The sequence below is a fragment of the Anolis carolinensis genome, unplaced genomic scaffold (assembly GCF_035594765.1).
Source record: "Anolis carolinensis isolate JA03-04 unplaced genomic scaffold, rAnoCar3.1.pri scaffold_15, whole genome shotgun sequence".
NCBI classification, from domain to species: domain Eukaryota; kingdom Metazoa; phylum Chordata; class Lepidosauria; order Squamata; family Dactyloidae; genus Anolis; species Anolis carolinensis.
In genome coordinates this window covers 5,757,850-5,774,768 of record NW_026943826.1, presented here as the reverse complement: position 1 = coordinate 5,774,768, position 16,919 = coordinate 5,757,850, and the positions used below count along the sequence as shown (strand labels likewise).

General features: G+C 39.4%; 1 protein-coding gene across 11 annotated transcripts in view; it reads left to right on the top strand.

Annotated features, from left to right (window-relative positions):
• Nucleotides 1–2,942: 2,942 nt before the first annotated feature.
• The window catches only part of kif1b (kinesin family member 1B), a 172,125-nt gene continuing 158,148 nt past the window's right edge, over nt 2,943–16,919 (top strand). For 7 of the 11 annotated variants that reach the window (XM_062966022.1, XM_062966017.1, XM_062966021.1 and 4 more), the window contains exons 1-2: nt 2,945–3,128; nt 11,592–11,776. In XM_062966022.1, coding sequence (XP_062822092.1) covers nt 11,671–11,776 — 106 coding nt within the window. In that variant the 5' untranslated portion in view covers nt 2,945–3,128; nt 11,592–11,670. Of the gene's footprint in view, nt 3,129–5,700; nt 6,632–11,591; nt 11,777–16,919 lie in introns of those variants that run through there. The other 4 variants (XM_062966025.1, XM_062966024.1, XM_062966026.1 and 1 more) reach the window with 3 other exon arrangements.

Below are 16,919 nucleotides of genomic sequence, written 5' to 3'. Positions count from 1 at the left end.
TCTTCCTGACTGGGTCGTTTTTATTATAGTTTCTTGGGATGAGAGATCATTGGTTGGAATTGTTCACTTTGAGATAGTGTAGGTTTCATTCTGTTGTAGCGTTCATTGTCTTTAGGTTTAAAATATTGTGTATACTCGAGTATAAGCCTAGTTTTCCAGCCCTTTTTTTAGGACTAAAAAAGCCCCCCTTAGCTTATACTCGGGTGAGGATCCTGGTTGGCTTAGATTTGGGTCAGTTTATACTCGAGAATATATGGTACATTTATTATTTTTCTCTATTATTGGTATTATTACATTTATTATTTTACTCTTATTGCTATTACATTTATTATTGCACTCTATTATTGTTGCTATTATTACATTTATTTTACTCTATTATTGTTGCTACTATTACATTTATTTTACTCTATTTTTTATTTTTATTATTAATACATTTATTTCACTCTGATCTTATTATTACATTTATTATTTTACTCTATTACATGTATTATTTTCCTGTATTTATTATTATTATTACATGTATTATTTTACTCTATTATTAAAAGGATCCATAAGCACATTTACATTGAAGAAGATGAGAATAATGATTTAATCAGAGTTAGACAGTCTTATCTTAAATTAGAGCTTGATGTAAATACAGTAGAGTCTCACTTATCCAAGCTAAACGGGCTGGCAGAACCTTGGATAAGCAAATATCTTGGATAATGAGGGATTCAGGAAAAGCCGATTAAACATCAAATTAGGTAATCATTATACAAATTAAGCACCAAAACATCATGTTATACAACAAATTTGACAGAAAAAGTAGTTCAATACACAGTAATGCTACATAGTAATTACTGTATTTACGAATTTAGCACCAAAATATCACGATATATTGAAAACATTGACTACAAAAATGGCTTGGATAATCCAGAAGAGGCTTGGATAAGTGAGACTCTACTGTATTTAAAAACATTGAACCTACTGATGCCTTAATTAATGCAATTTTTGGTATCTATTTTTATTTCTGAAATTTCCCACCCTCGGCTTGTACTTGGGTCAATGATTTCCCAATTTTTTGTGGTAAAATTAGATGCCTTGGCTTATATTTGGGTTGGCTTATATTCGAGTATACGCGATAATCCATTTTTGATAGTTTTCGGCTTAATTCTGTTTTGTTGTTTATTATAATCTTTAGGCTTAAAGTATTTACTTTGAGATAATTCTAAGTTCAATTGTATTTTAGTGTTTATGGCTTTAGCTTTTAAATTGCATATTGTATTGATTTTACCATTGATCTATTTAAGAGGAAAAAGCACTATAATAGTATCTCTTTTTTGCGTCAGGAGCAACTTGAGAAACTGCCAAGTCGCATGTGTGAAATAATTGGCCGTCTACAAGGACGTTGCCCTGGATGTTTTGATGTTTTTTCCATCCTTGTGGGAGGCTTCTCTCATGTCCCCGCATGGAGCTGGAGCTGACAGAGGGAGCTCATCTGTGCTCTCCCCAGGTTGGATTCGAACCGGCAACCTTCAGATGAGCAACCCAACCTTCAAGTCATCAGTCCTGTCGGCACAAGGGTTTAACCCATTGCGCCACCAGGGGCTCCATAATAATAGTAATAATAATTTATAATACAGTAGAGTCTCACTTATCCAACACTCGCTTATCCAACGTTCTGGATAACAATATATTGTTTGTACATATAATTTATAAGCCTCTCTGTATTTCTATTATTACTATTATTTTTATTTTTATTTGCTATTATAATCCTATATTACTATCATTACTATATTATTATTACTATTATATTATTATTACATTTATTTCTATTACAGTAGAGTCTCGCTTATCCAACATTCTGGATTATCCAACACATTTTTGTAGTCAATGTTTTCAATATATGATATTTTAGTGCGAAATTCGTAAATACAGTAATTACTACGTAGCATTACTGAGTATTGAACTACTTTTTCTGTCCAATTTGTTGTATAACATGATCTTCTGGTGCTTAATTTGTAAAATCACAACTTAATTTGATGTTTAATAGGCTTCTCCTTAATCCCTCCTTATTATCCAAGATATTCACTTATCCAACGTTCTGCCAGCCCGTTAATGTTGGATAAGTGAGACTACTCTAATAGTTATTATTTATCAAATACTATTACATATATTATTATATTGTAATTTATTATAATCTAGTAATACTTTATTATATACTAGCATGTGGATGTAGGTGAACTACAGCCCTCCAAAAACCTCCAGTATTACCTCACAACCTCTGAGGATGCCTGCCATAGATGTGGGCGAAACATCAGGAGAGAATGCTTCCAGAACATGGCCATACAGCCCGGAAAACATACAACAACCTCCAGTATTTTTTGTTCTGTGTGCCAAGTGAGTTCCAGGTCCATTTCTGGTGGGGTTCAGAGTGCTCATAGATTGCAGGTGAACTATATGTCCCATCCTGAAAAGGTTTAGGAAGCCTAGCAAAGGCAGGCAGTGTAAACCCGAGGCCCTCTTAACCTCTTCCTTGAACACAAGGAACTCTTCAGAATCGCCTCAGCTCCGCCTTTTATATCTCTTCACCGCGGAAGGATCTGTCAGGTGTTTTAGGCCTTTCTTTTCAGATGCAGCACTATAACGTATCCCTCCGCCCAGCTGGGCTGGTTAAAGAGTCCCTGAATAGCATCCTTAGGATGAGAACCCCTTTTTCGAACGCTGATTGGCTGCTCACCGGGGGCCCTCCCACCCACCGGCGTTTTCCATTAATTGGATTGGTCCAGCGCTGAGCCGTGATTGACATATGAAGCTTCCTTCCCCTCCCCTTCTTAGATTTTTCGATTGACACAGAGAGCTCACCTATCCGGTGGCTCCATTTGGAAGCAGTACGACGTCTGATTGGGCAGTAGGGAGAAAGGGGCGGGGCTTATGTGTGGGACGGGGTTGAGACTCCTTTTCTCCTCAGTGTCGCTCCTGTCAGGCGTTGGGGTCGGAGCTTCTGCTCCTCTCGCCTTTCGTAGTACTTCGCCGGCTCGGGGGAGCTCCGTAATGGGGCTCGGCGGCTTTTACCCCGCTGGCTTCGTGGCTGCTTACCGCTCCCGGAGGGGCTGGTGATTCAACGCCGCCGGTGGAACAGCGCTGAGGTAAAAATGGGGAGCGGGCGACAGCGGTGGGAGGGGGCCGTGAGGGGAGCCGTCACGTGACCCTACTCCTGAGCGGGGGCGGGGCAGGAGGGGGGCGGGGCCTGCGCTTGGAGGCGCCTCCCCTTCCACCTCCCTTTGGCTCTTTCTGCATCCATCCATCTATCTATTCTCAATAGTCAATATGGGGGGAATATTGGGGATGGGTGAAGGCTAGGAAGAGATACAGAGAAGATGGCCTATTTGTGAACCCTATTTCCTTCCCATTTGCCCATCCTCATTGCAGTATATATGCTAATAATATTATTATGTATATATCTTATCTTATATATATATAAAAGAGTGATGGAATCCTGGCACCGAGCAAAACAACAAAACTAAACACCCCCCAACCTCGAAATTTCACAACACAATCCATTATCCACGGCTCGAGGTTGAAACCACAAAATATCACGTCACAAACCTCCACAGGGCCTAAAAAAACCCAAAAACTGGAGCTATTCAGTGCAGTTCCAATGGGCCACAGCAACGCGTGGCAGGGCACAGCTAGTAATAATATATAATAATACAGTAGAGTCTCACTTATCCAACACTCGCTTATCCAACATTCTGGATTATCCAACACATTTTTGTAGTCAATGTTTTCAATACATTGTGATATTTTGGTGCTAAATTCGTAAATATGGTAATTACTGCATAGCATTACTGCATATTGAACTACTTTTTCTGTCAAATTTGTTGTATAACATGATGTTTTGGTGCTTAATTTGTAAAATCATAACCTAATTTAATGTTTAATAGGCTTTTCCTTAATCTCTCCTTATTATCCAACATATTCGCTTATCCAACATTATGCTGGCCCGTTTATGTTGGATAAGTGAGACTCTACTGTATATATATAGTATATAATATACAATATAATATACAATAATATAATATTGCAATATAGTCGTATAATATATTGTATGTATATATACAATAGAGTCTCACTTATCCAACATAAACGGGCCAGAAGAACATTGGATAAGCGAATACGTTGGATAACAAGGAGATGTTAAGGAGAAGCCTATTAAACATCAAATTACGTTATGATTTTACAAATTAAGAACCAAAACATCATGTTATACAACAAATTTGACAGAAAAAGTAGTTCAATATGCAGTAATGCTAAGTAGTAATTACTGTATTTACAAATTTAGCACAAAAATATCATGATATATTGAAAACATTGACTACAAAAATGCGTTGGATAATCCAGAATGTTGAATAAGTGAGACTCTACTGTATATGGTATATAATATACAAGAATATAATATTGTTAAATAGTCGTATAATATAATATATTGTATGTATATATACTTGTAAACGGCCCTGAGTCCCCTTTGGGGTGAGAAGGGTGGCCTTTTGGGCCAGATGGATAAAGGCAAGATGGCAGTTGTCCTCTTATCTCGCTCTTTCTCCCCTTGTCCACTTTATTTATTTTATTTATTGACCTTATTATTATTGTTGTATTTATTTATACCCCACTTTATCTCCCCTGATGGGGGTCAAAGTGGCTTAACATAAAAGCATCAGCATAACCATTTAAAATATATAAACATTAAAACAGGATTCAATAGAAACAGTATTTTAAAATTCCCAGTTAAAAACCATTAAAACAAAGGTAAAAACCACAGCACCCCCTGAATTGATCTTATTTTATCCCACCTTTCTCCTGATATAAGGAATCTAAGTTGCTAACCGCAGGCATGACACAGTACAATTTAAACAGAGCAAATGCATAAACATAGGAATATAAAAATAATACTCATATTTTAATGTATTTGTGTTAAGGCGTTCTCACTAATCTATTTGTTAATTCAGTCTGAACCCTCTTGGAGATGAGTAAGCAAGAGACAAGCTGCAAAATTCATCTCTCCCTTCGTTGGCTGATCTTTTCTCCTACAAAACAAAGGGACAAGGTTGAGATTCTGCACGAAAGGCCTCCATCCTGCCTTCTGTCTGTATCCATCTGTTCAAATAGTGCATGTGACCCTAGGTGACTTCTTAAAATAAGGATCATAATGAATAGGATATTTCATGGCCCCAGAGTTCTATACCCAGAGCAGAGGAGAAGAAAGGAAGATGTTATTATCCAGTGTGCTATTGACTTGTTTGTTTAGCAATAACTGCATGTTTCCTTTTCATTAGAAGGGCTTTAACCTTATAAACAGTTGATATGAAATGAAATGTTATTTAGTAGCAATCATGAAAGAATATTCAGTGTATCAATAATGTATCTGTATTTTTAAAAACTGTTTCCTCATTGTGGTTTTATACAATAACATCAAAGCAGAGCTTCATATACACAGTCTTTTTTCTGTTTTACTGAGGAGTAAGCCCCATTGACTTTGGTTTGCTCCATACTGTCCGTGGTATACCTAAGCAGGCATATCCATCTTTGTGTTTTGGAGCCTTAATATTAAAACTATCAGAAATCCTCAGGGGCTCTTGGATTTAAAATTACAACCAGTCAAGTCATTAGAAGGTGGGGCTGGAATCTCTTGAGGATGTGTCACTGGTAATGTTAGGGCCAGTGTTGCGTATGCATGTATATATAAACCGATGGTGCAAAATATATGGATTATCGGGTTGCTGTGAGTCTTCCGGGCTCTATATTAAGGATTATACTTAGGTGTATGTATGTGTGTGTGTGTGTGTGTGTGTGTGTGTATATATATGAATGATGTGTATGTCAAATGGTTATGTGTGTATTTTTCCCTGACAATGGCAGAGAACATAGTAGCTTGATCTCATGACATCCTGCTTTTAAGAATCCTGGCTTAAAACACATCCCAACACAGTCTTCATCCTTCAACCCTACCTCACCCCGTTACTTCCTTTTCTTGCCTATTGATCCAGGTTGGTATAGCTGTGTGCCTGTCATAGAAAACTTCAGTGGTGTTCGCTAAAGATAGATTGAATTCTATATGAGATTTCAGGAAAATTGAGTTATTTCTTCCAAGAGATTTGTTTGATATCTCTGAATCCTATCCTAACCATAGATTCCCAGCAACCATCCACAAAATATACCCTTCGTGATTTTGCAGTATCTTCGCCTGGCTTTTTAGATCCTTGTTATCTTCTGTTCTCATCCTTTCTTCCTAGACACCCTTTTCCATTTGTCCATCAGGGTGGGGTTGGAAACTGAACCCCCCTCCAGTCTCTCCTTCATTACTCCACCCTTTTTGTGGGTTTCCCATGGCAGTGAATTGGGGGTAGTGTGTTTTTGTTCCTGCCTCTCATTTTAGGCCTCTCTGCCTATGTAAACAGTTGCCATTCCGGCTGGTGCGGGTGTGCTTCCCCCTCCTTTCCTCTGTATCCAGCACAGCACAATTACCGGGGCAGCCATATTGAGATGATGAGCTGACAGTCCTCCTCGGCTTCGCCAGGGACGGGGCCGAAGGATGAGAACGAATGATTTGGAATTGGTTGTTTGGTGCAGTTGCTTGCTGAAATTCAGGAAGGTATTTATTTAATTGCTGATGCTTGCTCTTATTTTCATGGCAGGGTCTCTTGTGGTCCCTTTTCTAGGGTGGAGCATTGGACGTCATGAGTCTTCCCCTCCCTGCTATATACAGCCTTAGGTTATTTTGGTTTGCTATTGTGAAAGTCTCTCAAGGTATCCCAGCCTTCCCTAGTAATTCCATCTCTTTGTTTCTTTTATTTTTCCCTTTATAATTTGTAAATGTTGTGTAGAGATTGAGGAAGAAATGGTTTGGGGTGACAGATTTCTCATTTGGGGGGGGGGAGCCATGTTTATTTATCTTTATTTGCACAACCATGTTGTGTTGACTCAATGAATTTCGCATGGTTTTGTAAGATAAAAGGTAATTTTTCAGTTTCCTTCCTCTAGATGCATCTAGAGGAGGACATCAAGATACCTAAAGCCATCCAAGTATTAACCAGAGCCGGCATTATTTAGCATTTTTGTTGTTGTTGTTGTTTATCCTTCCTCCCTGTATGAACTTAAGGTGACTAGCATGTCGTGACACAATACCGTGTGTATGTGTGTATGTATGTATGATTGGATTTGGTGCCTGTCAGATATTTAAGCCATCCTTTTTGTTATGTTAGGTGAATCTAAAACATTTGTGTGTATTTTATGCAAGGTCTATTTTTCAATCTTGAATTGTATTTGCTGGGGATGACAAGCATTTGTCAGAGGTGACTTAAGTGGAAAATACACTAGGAAAAAATGCAGAGAGTAAAGGCTGAGGCTTACTGAAGATTGGATAATGCTTACTGGTAATAACTATTTAGAGCAGTTGAGGGATCTGCAGTTCTAGTCAAGCAGGAAGTCCTCAAGAGTTCTTCCACTCCAGGCAGAAGCTAACCAAAGAGAAGCTTGAATTTCATAGCTTAGAGAACAGGTTTTCTATTGAGTTAAAAGAGCCCTAAACTGCTAGTTTCTGTGCTAAATGTGAATTGGATGCTAATTGATTGGCTTCATTTTTCTGGTTTGCTTATGGCAACTCTGTAGGTGAGTCAACAAAAATTAGCATCCCCATTTCCCTGTTGCTAGCTTACTTGCCTTTGTGCACAGCTGGGACAGAGGGGCCCAGTGTGCTATAATAGTTTGGATTCTGGGAGATTGGGGATTCAAATCCTCACACAGTCATTGAAACTCAATGAGTAAATGTGAGTAAATCACACATTCTCAGTCTCAGAAGACAAAGTTAACATATGCTGCTCTTCTCTTTGGTTTTAAAAAGTTTTAACCTTCGAGACATACCATATCTGGAGGACCACACATTTTCAATTGTTCACTTCCATGAATCTTTCTTAGCATCCTATGTTCTTGCTCTTGTTGTTGTTATGGATATTTGTGGTTTCTTTCTGTGAGTGGGCAAGAGGCAGTATCTTGCTGAGGAATGATCCTAACAGTCAGAATGGCTGGTTTCGGAGCGATCTCCTTTCTTTCTTTCTGACTCCCTCTTTCCTTTTCACAAGAACCCAGAACACTCTGTCCAGCACTGTCCTCCATTTTTCAGTGGTTTCATCATCAGCACTGGAATTGAGCAGCATTTCTGATGCCAGTACATGAGCCTCTTAAGGAAGGCTTGTTCAAAAGAATGAAACATTGAATTATTATTTGCCAGTGTGCCTGTTGAGTCATATCTTGCTCATTGAAGCTAAAGTAGAGTGTTAGTGTGTTCCCTGTCTTATATTTCACTTATTAATTCGGCTTTGGCAGAAAACAGACTGCCCACCTCTCACATGTGGGGTCCAGTATAAACATCTGCATCTTGTGGATTGTAACAGGATATTAAATTGGAGGAAAGTCTAGCCCAGTTTATTAGCTGCAGCTTCTCTGTTGTGATTCCCTTCAGTTCTGCAGAATTCACAACTGACGTGGCACCCAACTTTACTCTTACATTTCAGGCTTTTTGGATAGAGATGATCCTTTGTACTGGAAAAAGAGTTTTTGATTTCCTTATTGTGCATTCACAGCCTCAGAATGTATCTTTCTGATGTAAGAAACTCCCAAAGACCACTTAAGTAGAGGACTCAAAAGTACTTAACGTGCCCTCTCAAATATTATTAGAAGCTTTCAGTTCATTTACCCAAAGTGATTTCGGTGCTATTCCAAAGTAGCAGAATTGATCATGTTAAAATGCTGCATTAAGTAAAGTGTAAGTGTAGATGCAGGGAATGCTGTGGATTTCAATAAGGCCTTTGATAAAATCCCCCATGACCTTCTTGCAAGCAAATTAGTCAAATGTGGGCTAGGCAGTACTACTATTAGATGGATCTGTAATTGGTTAAGCGACCGAACCCAAAGGGTGCTCAGTAATGGTTCCTCTTCATTCTAGAAGAAGTAACTAGTGGAGTGCCATGTAGTGGGTGTTGGTCCTGGACCCAGTACTGTTCAACATCTTTATTAATGACTTGGACAAAGATTTAGAGGGCGTGCTGATCAAGTTTGCAGGTGACACCAAATTAGGAGCAATAGCTAATACTCCAGAGGACAGAATCAGAATTCAAAATGACCTTAACAGATTAGAGAGCTGACTGGCCAAAACTAACAAAATGAATTTCAACAAGGACAAATGTAAGATACTCCACTTAGGCAGAAAAAATGGGTGATGCTTGACAACAGTCCGTGTGAGAAAGATCTTGGAGTCTTCATGAACAACAAGTTGAACATGAGTCAGCAATGTGATGCAGCAGCTAAAAGAGCCAATGGGATTTTGGGCTGCATCCAAAGGAGTCTAGTGTCTAGATCGAGGGAAGTCCATCCTTAGTAATTTGTTTTGGTTAGACCTCACCTGGAATACTGTGTCCAATTCTGGGCACCACAATTCAAAAGAGATATTGACTCTAATCTGAAAAGTGTCCGGAGGAGGGTGACTAAAATGATCAAAGGTCTGAAGACCATGCCACATGAGGAGTGTCTTAGAGAACTTGGGTATCTTTGGCCTACAGAACAGGTTGAGAGGAGACATGATAGCCATATATAAATATGTGAAAGAGTGTGATGAGGGAGAGGGAGCAGGCTTGTTTTCTGCTGCCCTTGAAACTAGGACTAGGAGCAGTGGGTTCAAATAACAGGAAAGGAGATTCCACCTGAACATTAGGAAGAACTTCCTGACCATACGAGCTGTTCAACAGTGGAACTCTCTGTCTCAGAGTGTGGTGGAGGCACCTTCCTTGGAAACTTTTAAACAGAGGCTGGATGACCATATGTCAGGGATACTTTGATAGTGCCTTTCCTGCATGGCAGGGGGTGGACTAGATGACCCATGTGGTCTCTTCCAACTCTATTATTCTATGATTCTGTGAATCTATAAACGGGTGTGTTCCTTTGTGTCATTCCTCAAACACGCACATAGTCCACCTCTCCCTGTTGAGATCTGACACTGAACAATGGATGATTCCAAGGCCAGGACATCTGTGGCCATTGTTTTGGTATCCAGCATAACTGTACTGGTGCACATCATGCTGAAGAATAGGGACCCTGGCTCGAGTATCTCATTCTTGCATTGATTACGTTATAAGAAAATTGCAAGCTGGAGATTTGTCTTGATTCTTGTTGGCCATAAAAAAAGACCTTATCCAGGATCAACTGGTATGTCATACTGCTTCTACCTGAATAATAATAATAATAATAATAATAATAATAATAATAATAATAATAATAACTTTATTTTTATATCCCACCCCATCTCCCCGAAGGGACTCGGAGCGGCTTACATGGGGCCATGCCCGACAACAATACAATAACAACAATAAAACAAGGTCAGCAATAAAACAATGTCATATCATTAAAAACATAACATCAATGAACAGTTATAAAAGTCAGCCCACGGCATAAAATGGTTAAAAACAGGGCTAAAAACGCGGAGCTGGGCCCAGAGGAAAAACTTCAGCGTGGTAGAGGTAGTTACACAATTTAAAATCAATAAAGTGCTAAATAATCGTGGCCAGGCAACCTAATATCACATGAGCAGGAAAATCAACCCATATTATTCTAGAGGGCTGGGAAATTCTCTGAAGTAGGTTTTGATGCCAGTGAAGGTTTCAGGATGAGAGCGGGGAAAAGAGAAACCTAATTTTCTTTGTACTAAATATCTTTGTACACTGATCTTTCTGTCCCAACTTTTTTGTGGTGGGTCTCAGTCTTTGGTCCTCTAGGTGTTTTGTTCTCCAGCCAAAGAAAGAGTTGTACAGAATAGAAAAGAACAACAATGATGTTTGGTGGGTGATTTGAAGAAGGGCACAAATGGTCTCTTCCATTCTGCATCCTAGCTGTTTCAGAATAACACATTCTCAAATGTATTTGAGAAGATGCCTTCAGTCACCCAGCATAGCTAGTATCTTGTCTCTCCAAGTGAGAATTAATTTTGAATAGCTGCTTAGAAATAGGAGCCAGCGATTGGGTTACCAGCTGTGTGTACATGCAGCTGCAGAGGTTGAAAATGTAATGGAGTAGAAATCTTTAATATAAGACGCTGCACCTCCTCTTTCTCTAGAGAATCAGGCAGTGGAGGAGCTGTTTTCCATAAAGGTTATTGTGTAGCCTTCTCTATTTCCACCATGCATTGAGGAGATCCCTGGAGGTGCGTGTAGCACCCCCCTGCCCCCCAGCTTACGAGATGCAGCAATAAAGGAAGCAAACAACACAAAGAACGAACAGCCATCCTGCTAAAGCGCTCTGAGTCACAAGTGATGTCAGTGATGCAGGCTCCATTTTTTTCCTCCCGGGGGTGGGGCTGGAAACAATGTCTCTTTCCGAAGCTGTTATTTAACAAGAGATCGGCAAGGTGGGAGGGGGAACATTGCTACGCTTACTCTCGTTGAAGTCAAAAACAGTGTCAGTTTGTGTATATAGGAGCTCAGACATGTGTGGTTATTATAACAGCCATTGGTCTATCACATATTTATTTTGCAATCACTGAATTCTGTGCCTCTTCCCTCTAAAAGGTAACCCTAGAAGAGGGAGGAAACCACTGTGGAAGTCTCTGGTACCTAGTTTCTGGAGTACGCACAAGAAGCTGCCAAAATGTCAGGCGCTTCTGTCAAGGTGGCCGTCCGGGTTCGACCCTTCAACTCCCGAGAAACCGGCAAGGAGTCCAAATGCATCATCCAAATGCAAGGCAACTCAACCAGTAAGTTGAAAGAGGTTTTTTTTTCTCATTATGTTTTTCCAGTGATGTCATTGTTCTCACTCAGAGAACTCCTGTTTTCCTTCCTTCTCTCTTTATGGGAGTCTTGTGACCTCGTCTTTTTGCACTTGACTTCTACAGGCAGTATATCCTGCCCATCTGCATTTTTGCTGACTTAGACTCCTCTGGAGATGAGTTGGAGTTGCATGTGATTTGGGACTTCCTGATGCTTGACAACTCTGCATGGTGATTTCTGAATGAGTTCTTCTTTGACAGTGTCAGGATGGCTTGTGTCTATCTCTGTGCCCATTGATGGCTTTCCCCAAGCTTCTGAGAGTTTTTTTTAATAATTATTGTTAAGGATTACATTATGCACTTTTTCTACTGGAGAACTTGGAATCTTAGACTAGCATTCCAGTATCCTACTTGAGGTAAAAAAAAGTCCAGCAATAGTGCAGTCCAATAAAAGTTGGCAATCCTGGGCTTTTAAAATAAAAATCTGATATACAGTAGAGTCTCGCTTATCCAAGACTCGCTTATCCAACATTCTGGATTATCCAACGCATTTTTGTAGTCAATGTTTTTAATACATCGTGATATTTTGGTGCCAAATTCATAAATACAGTAATTTCTACATAGAATTACTGCATATTGAACTATTTTTTCTGTCAAATTTGTTGTATAACATGATGTTTTGGTGCTTAATTTGTAAAATCATAACCTAATTTGATGTTTAATAGGCTTTTCCTTAATCCCTCCTTATTGTCCAACATATTCGCTTATCCAACGTTCTGCCGGCCCGTTTATGTTGGATAAGTGAGACTCTACTGTAATTGTAATTTAACTCTTGTAGGAATAGTTTTTTTTGTAGTTGTACTAGGATTTTAAATCATTGTAAGTTGTGTTGCTGTGAGCTTTCTGGACTGTATGGCCATGTTCCAGAAGCATTCTCTCCCCGACATTTTTCCCACATCTATGGCAGGCGTCCTCAGAGGTTGTAAGGTCTGTTGGAAACTAGGCAAGTGGGGTTTATATATCTATGGAATGTTAGGGTGGGAGAAAGAATTCTTGTCTGCCCGAAGCAAGTGTGAATGTTGCAATTGGCCAGCTTGATTAGCATTGCATAGCTTGGCAGCTTCAAAGCCTGACTGCTTCCTGCCTGGGGGAATCCTTTCTTGGGAGGTGTTAACTGTCCCTGATTGCTTCTTGTCTGGAAACAAATTTCAACAGAAAGGAGGAAACTATGAAAATGAACAAAAAAAACCCTGTAAAATCAGAACAGTAAATAAAGAGCAACGCTCAAAAGACAGGAGAATTCCAGACAAGAAATGCATTTTTATATATTTGTATATTAAAATTCAGTGTCAAATTTATACCTAGCATAACTTGCTTCATTTATAATTTTGTCTGCTGAAATCAGCATAAAGGTAAAATTATTTGTTAGAACTAGTTTTCAAGGTAGATGCTTTGGAAAGAGAGTTTTGAGTTCCAGAAAAATATTTCCTTGTTTTTTTTGTGTGGGGCGGGGGACCTACTGATCCATGCTGTTTTGGTAAAGGTCTCCAGACAGACAAAAGCAAATTGAATTGGCAGGTGGTCAGACTTAAGTCACTTGGACCATTAATAACTGTGGGAAAATAGCCTTAGAGACATCCCAGAACTTTTGGTTGTCTGAGGGAGGACGCCTCTCCTCTGTTGTTAGGTGGGAAGTATGCCAGGAATGTGCAGAAAAAGTGGAGTTCTCAAAAGAAGTTAACGGAAACACATGGTAGAAAGGGAAATGGGAGGGGGATGCTTTTCCAGAGAGAGATTTGAGAATTTTAACTCCTCTTAAAAGATCCTTTAAACCTGATATCAAATGATGGCTTATAAAGAAATATGTATGTCGATGCGTCTGACAGAAATCATCTGTCTTGGTATTGCTTGTAGCTGACATAGAGAGCAGGGCATATTTGAAATGAACAGATTGAGTCTGTCCATCTAGAATGTGGTCTTCCTCTTCTCCTACCACCTTTTATCTTACCAGGCATTGTTGTCTTTTCTGGTGAATACTACCTCCCTGAAATATGGTCAAAGTCCACCAATCTCAATTTATTCATCTTGGCTTTTTGGGAGAGGTCAAGTTTTGATTTGCTCTAGGACCCATTCATTTGTCCAACTGCCATGACTCTTTCCTCCTAATCTTCTACTGCTTGTATGTATGATATGTTCAATATACAAGTTAAACAGATAGGTATTGAAAAGCATAACTGTTCATCATCTCCCTTTCAACTATTTTAGCTGAATTTTAGAGACTTTTAACGAGATTTTAGGGATGTAATATAATTATGTGGATTGTGCAATGTATTGTCTTGTTACTAAGTTGTTTCATAATTTATTGTTTTTGATTTGTTTATGTATTGTTGGCATTGAATGTTCACTGTTTATTTTGTTGTAAGCTGTCCTGAGTCCCTTCGGGAAGATAGGGCTGGCTATAAATTAAGTTTCATTCATTCATTAATGACCTTTTAAATTAAAAACTTTGCTATAATCTATAAATCATGGACTGGTTTTCTTTTAAAATTATAATAATAAATAATAAAACTTTATTTGTAGACCACCCTCTTTCCTGAAAAGAATTCAGAAATTATTTGGCGTACTCCATTATCGATCATGTATTTGCAATATGATTCCTAGTGCCTCTTCCTTTCCTGATCTCAGCTTGGACAGCTAGCATTTGTCACTCCATGTATATTTTAAAAATCTTAAATGTAGAATTTTGAGCATCACTTTGCCTGCAGGGGAGATTAATACAATGGTCCTATAGGTTATTGCAGTCACTGGTGTGTCCTTTTTTAGTGATTGGAAAGTATATTGTGTGTTTCCAATCTGTAGGCCACTGTTTTGCTTTCCTTATTTGTTGTTGAATTAGATGAAAGTCTGATTAAGTCTTTTTCAATTTTGTACATGTTCTTAGTCTCCAACTGAGTTAAATTACATCTCCCATTAGCTCCAGCCAGCATGGCCTTTGGTTGGAAATTATAGAAGTTGTAGTTCACTATTTTAGGAGAGTGTTTTATTTTACTACAGTTTGGTTGGCTAGTTCCATTTGACAGGTACATAGACAAATAGGTAATGGGTTGTAATCTCATTTTGAAAGAGAAAGCTAATCAGAGTTCAGTAAAAATTCTTTCCAGCCTTTTAAAAGGTTAGGTGGAAAACTATCCTAGAAAAATGTGTTTTAGAAGGCTTTCATAGCTGGAATCACTGGGTTGCTGTGAGTTTTCCAGGCTGTCATCTGGTCATGTTCCAGAAGCATTCTCTTCTGACATTTTGCCCACATCTATAGCAGGCATCCTCAGAGGTTGTGAGGTCTGTTGGAAACTACCAATAGTAAGGTTTATTTATCTGTGGAATAAGGTCCAGGGTGGGAGAAAGAACTCTTGTCCGAGGCAAGTGTGAATGTTGCAATTGGCCACCTTAATTAGCATTGAATAGCCTGGCAGCTTCAAAGTCTGCCTGCTTCCTGCCTGGGGGAATCCTTTGTTGAGAGGTGTTAACTGGCCCTGATTATCCTGGAAAATCTAGTGTGTGCAAAAGGCCAAGAATGCCCACTCTTCTTTTCCCAGGAAATATAGAATGACATTCCAGACAATTTTTAGACCATTTGGTTAAGATCTCTTCACTCATCAGATTTTGTGGTGATCTTATATCTTACTGAATACAAATATCCATTGAAATCTGCAGGGAGCCCTTGGCTTTTGACCAAGAAAGGAAGTTGCCTCCTCTTGCAAATATGCTTGGATTTCAATCATTGGGAGTTGCTGGGGCCTATGGTTTCCCTTTGTGCTATCTGGAAAGAGGGTGGTGCCTTTTGCATTTTTAAAAACTGTTTCCAATGCATTATAGCGGCTGGTTTTGATGAAACATCTGGCTTTTATCTCTTCACATGTTTCAACTTCCATGACTATTGGGTTGCACAGAGGCTGTCGTTTTCCAGTGCATGGGGTTCTGCCTGCTTTCATTTTTCTGATCAGATTTTGTGTGTGTGATAGAACTGAAATCCTGCAGTCCGGCTGAAGTCACATGTCCTGACTGCATTACGAAGCTGGTATGTTGGCAGCCGTCCGAGGCTGCTCATGGGGCGGTCAGAGCCAATTGCAGATGTTACATGGAGATAAGCTCCTACATGACAAAGATTCTAGAAATGGGAGCTGGGACAGATCTAGGGAAAGTTAATTTTGGGCTGTAAGGGCCAGAAATTTTCCAAACCTCTAGGAGAAGATGGATTATAAAAAGAAAAAAAATCACTAACAATAAATTTGCACCTATAAACAGGCAGAGCTAAGGTATTTTCAAACTGCTTTGCCTGCTCCTGAACTTTCTGAAACCATAAGTAGCTCATTACAGCTAGAAAAGAGGATCGAGGCTCATCTGGATTGCCCAGAGGCAGTTCTTGCGAACGGTTGGCAGGGTTGGAAGAATTAGTATTTTTAGGTTGTTTTTGCAGATGATGACTACATTTAATTAATCTTTGTTCCTGAGGATTTTGTTGCAGCACCGTTTTGCAAAAACCATCTATTGATAACAGTTTGATGCTTTGGTTGGATGGCCATCTGTTGGGGGTGCTTTGAATGCGATTTTCCTTTTTCTTGGTAGGGGGTTGGATTGAATGGCCCACAAGGTTTCTTCCAACCCTATAATTCTATGGTTGCTGTCCCCATTTTTTGTATCTGAGCTAGTAAAACATGGTTTATCCTTTTCCTGCAGGGAGTTATTTCTTCTAACTGTGGGGAAACCATTCCCACTTTATCTCCCAATAACACCAGAAAGGGATCCTCACAACCTCTGAGGATGCCTGCCATAGATGTGAGTGAAACGCCAGGAGAGAATGCTTCTGGAACATGGCCATAGAGACCAGAAAACACACAACAAGCCTGATCCTCATAACTTTGGTCTAGAGCAGGCATGGACAAACTTCAGTCCTCCAGGTGTTTTGGACTTCAGCCTACTGGCTGTTAGGAATTGTGGGAGTTGAAGTCCAAAACACCTCGAGGACCGAAGTTTGCCCATTCTTGGTCTAGAGTCATTCCTACAAAGGTCACCCATCAACATTTCTTCAGTTTTTTGCCACATTGTAGCTGGCTGTTTGTTTTAAAGTATCTGC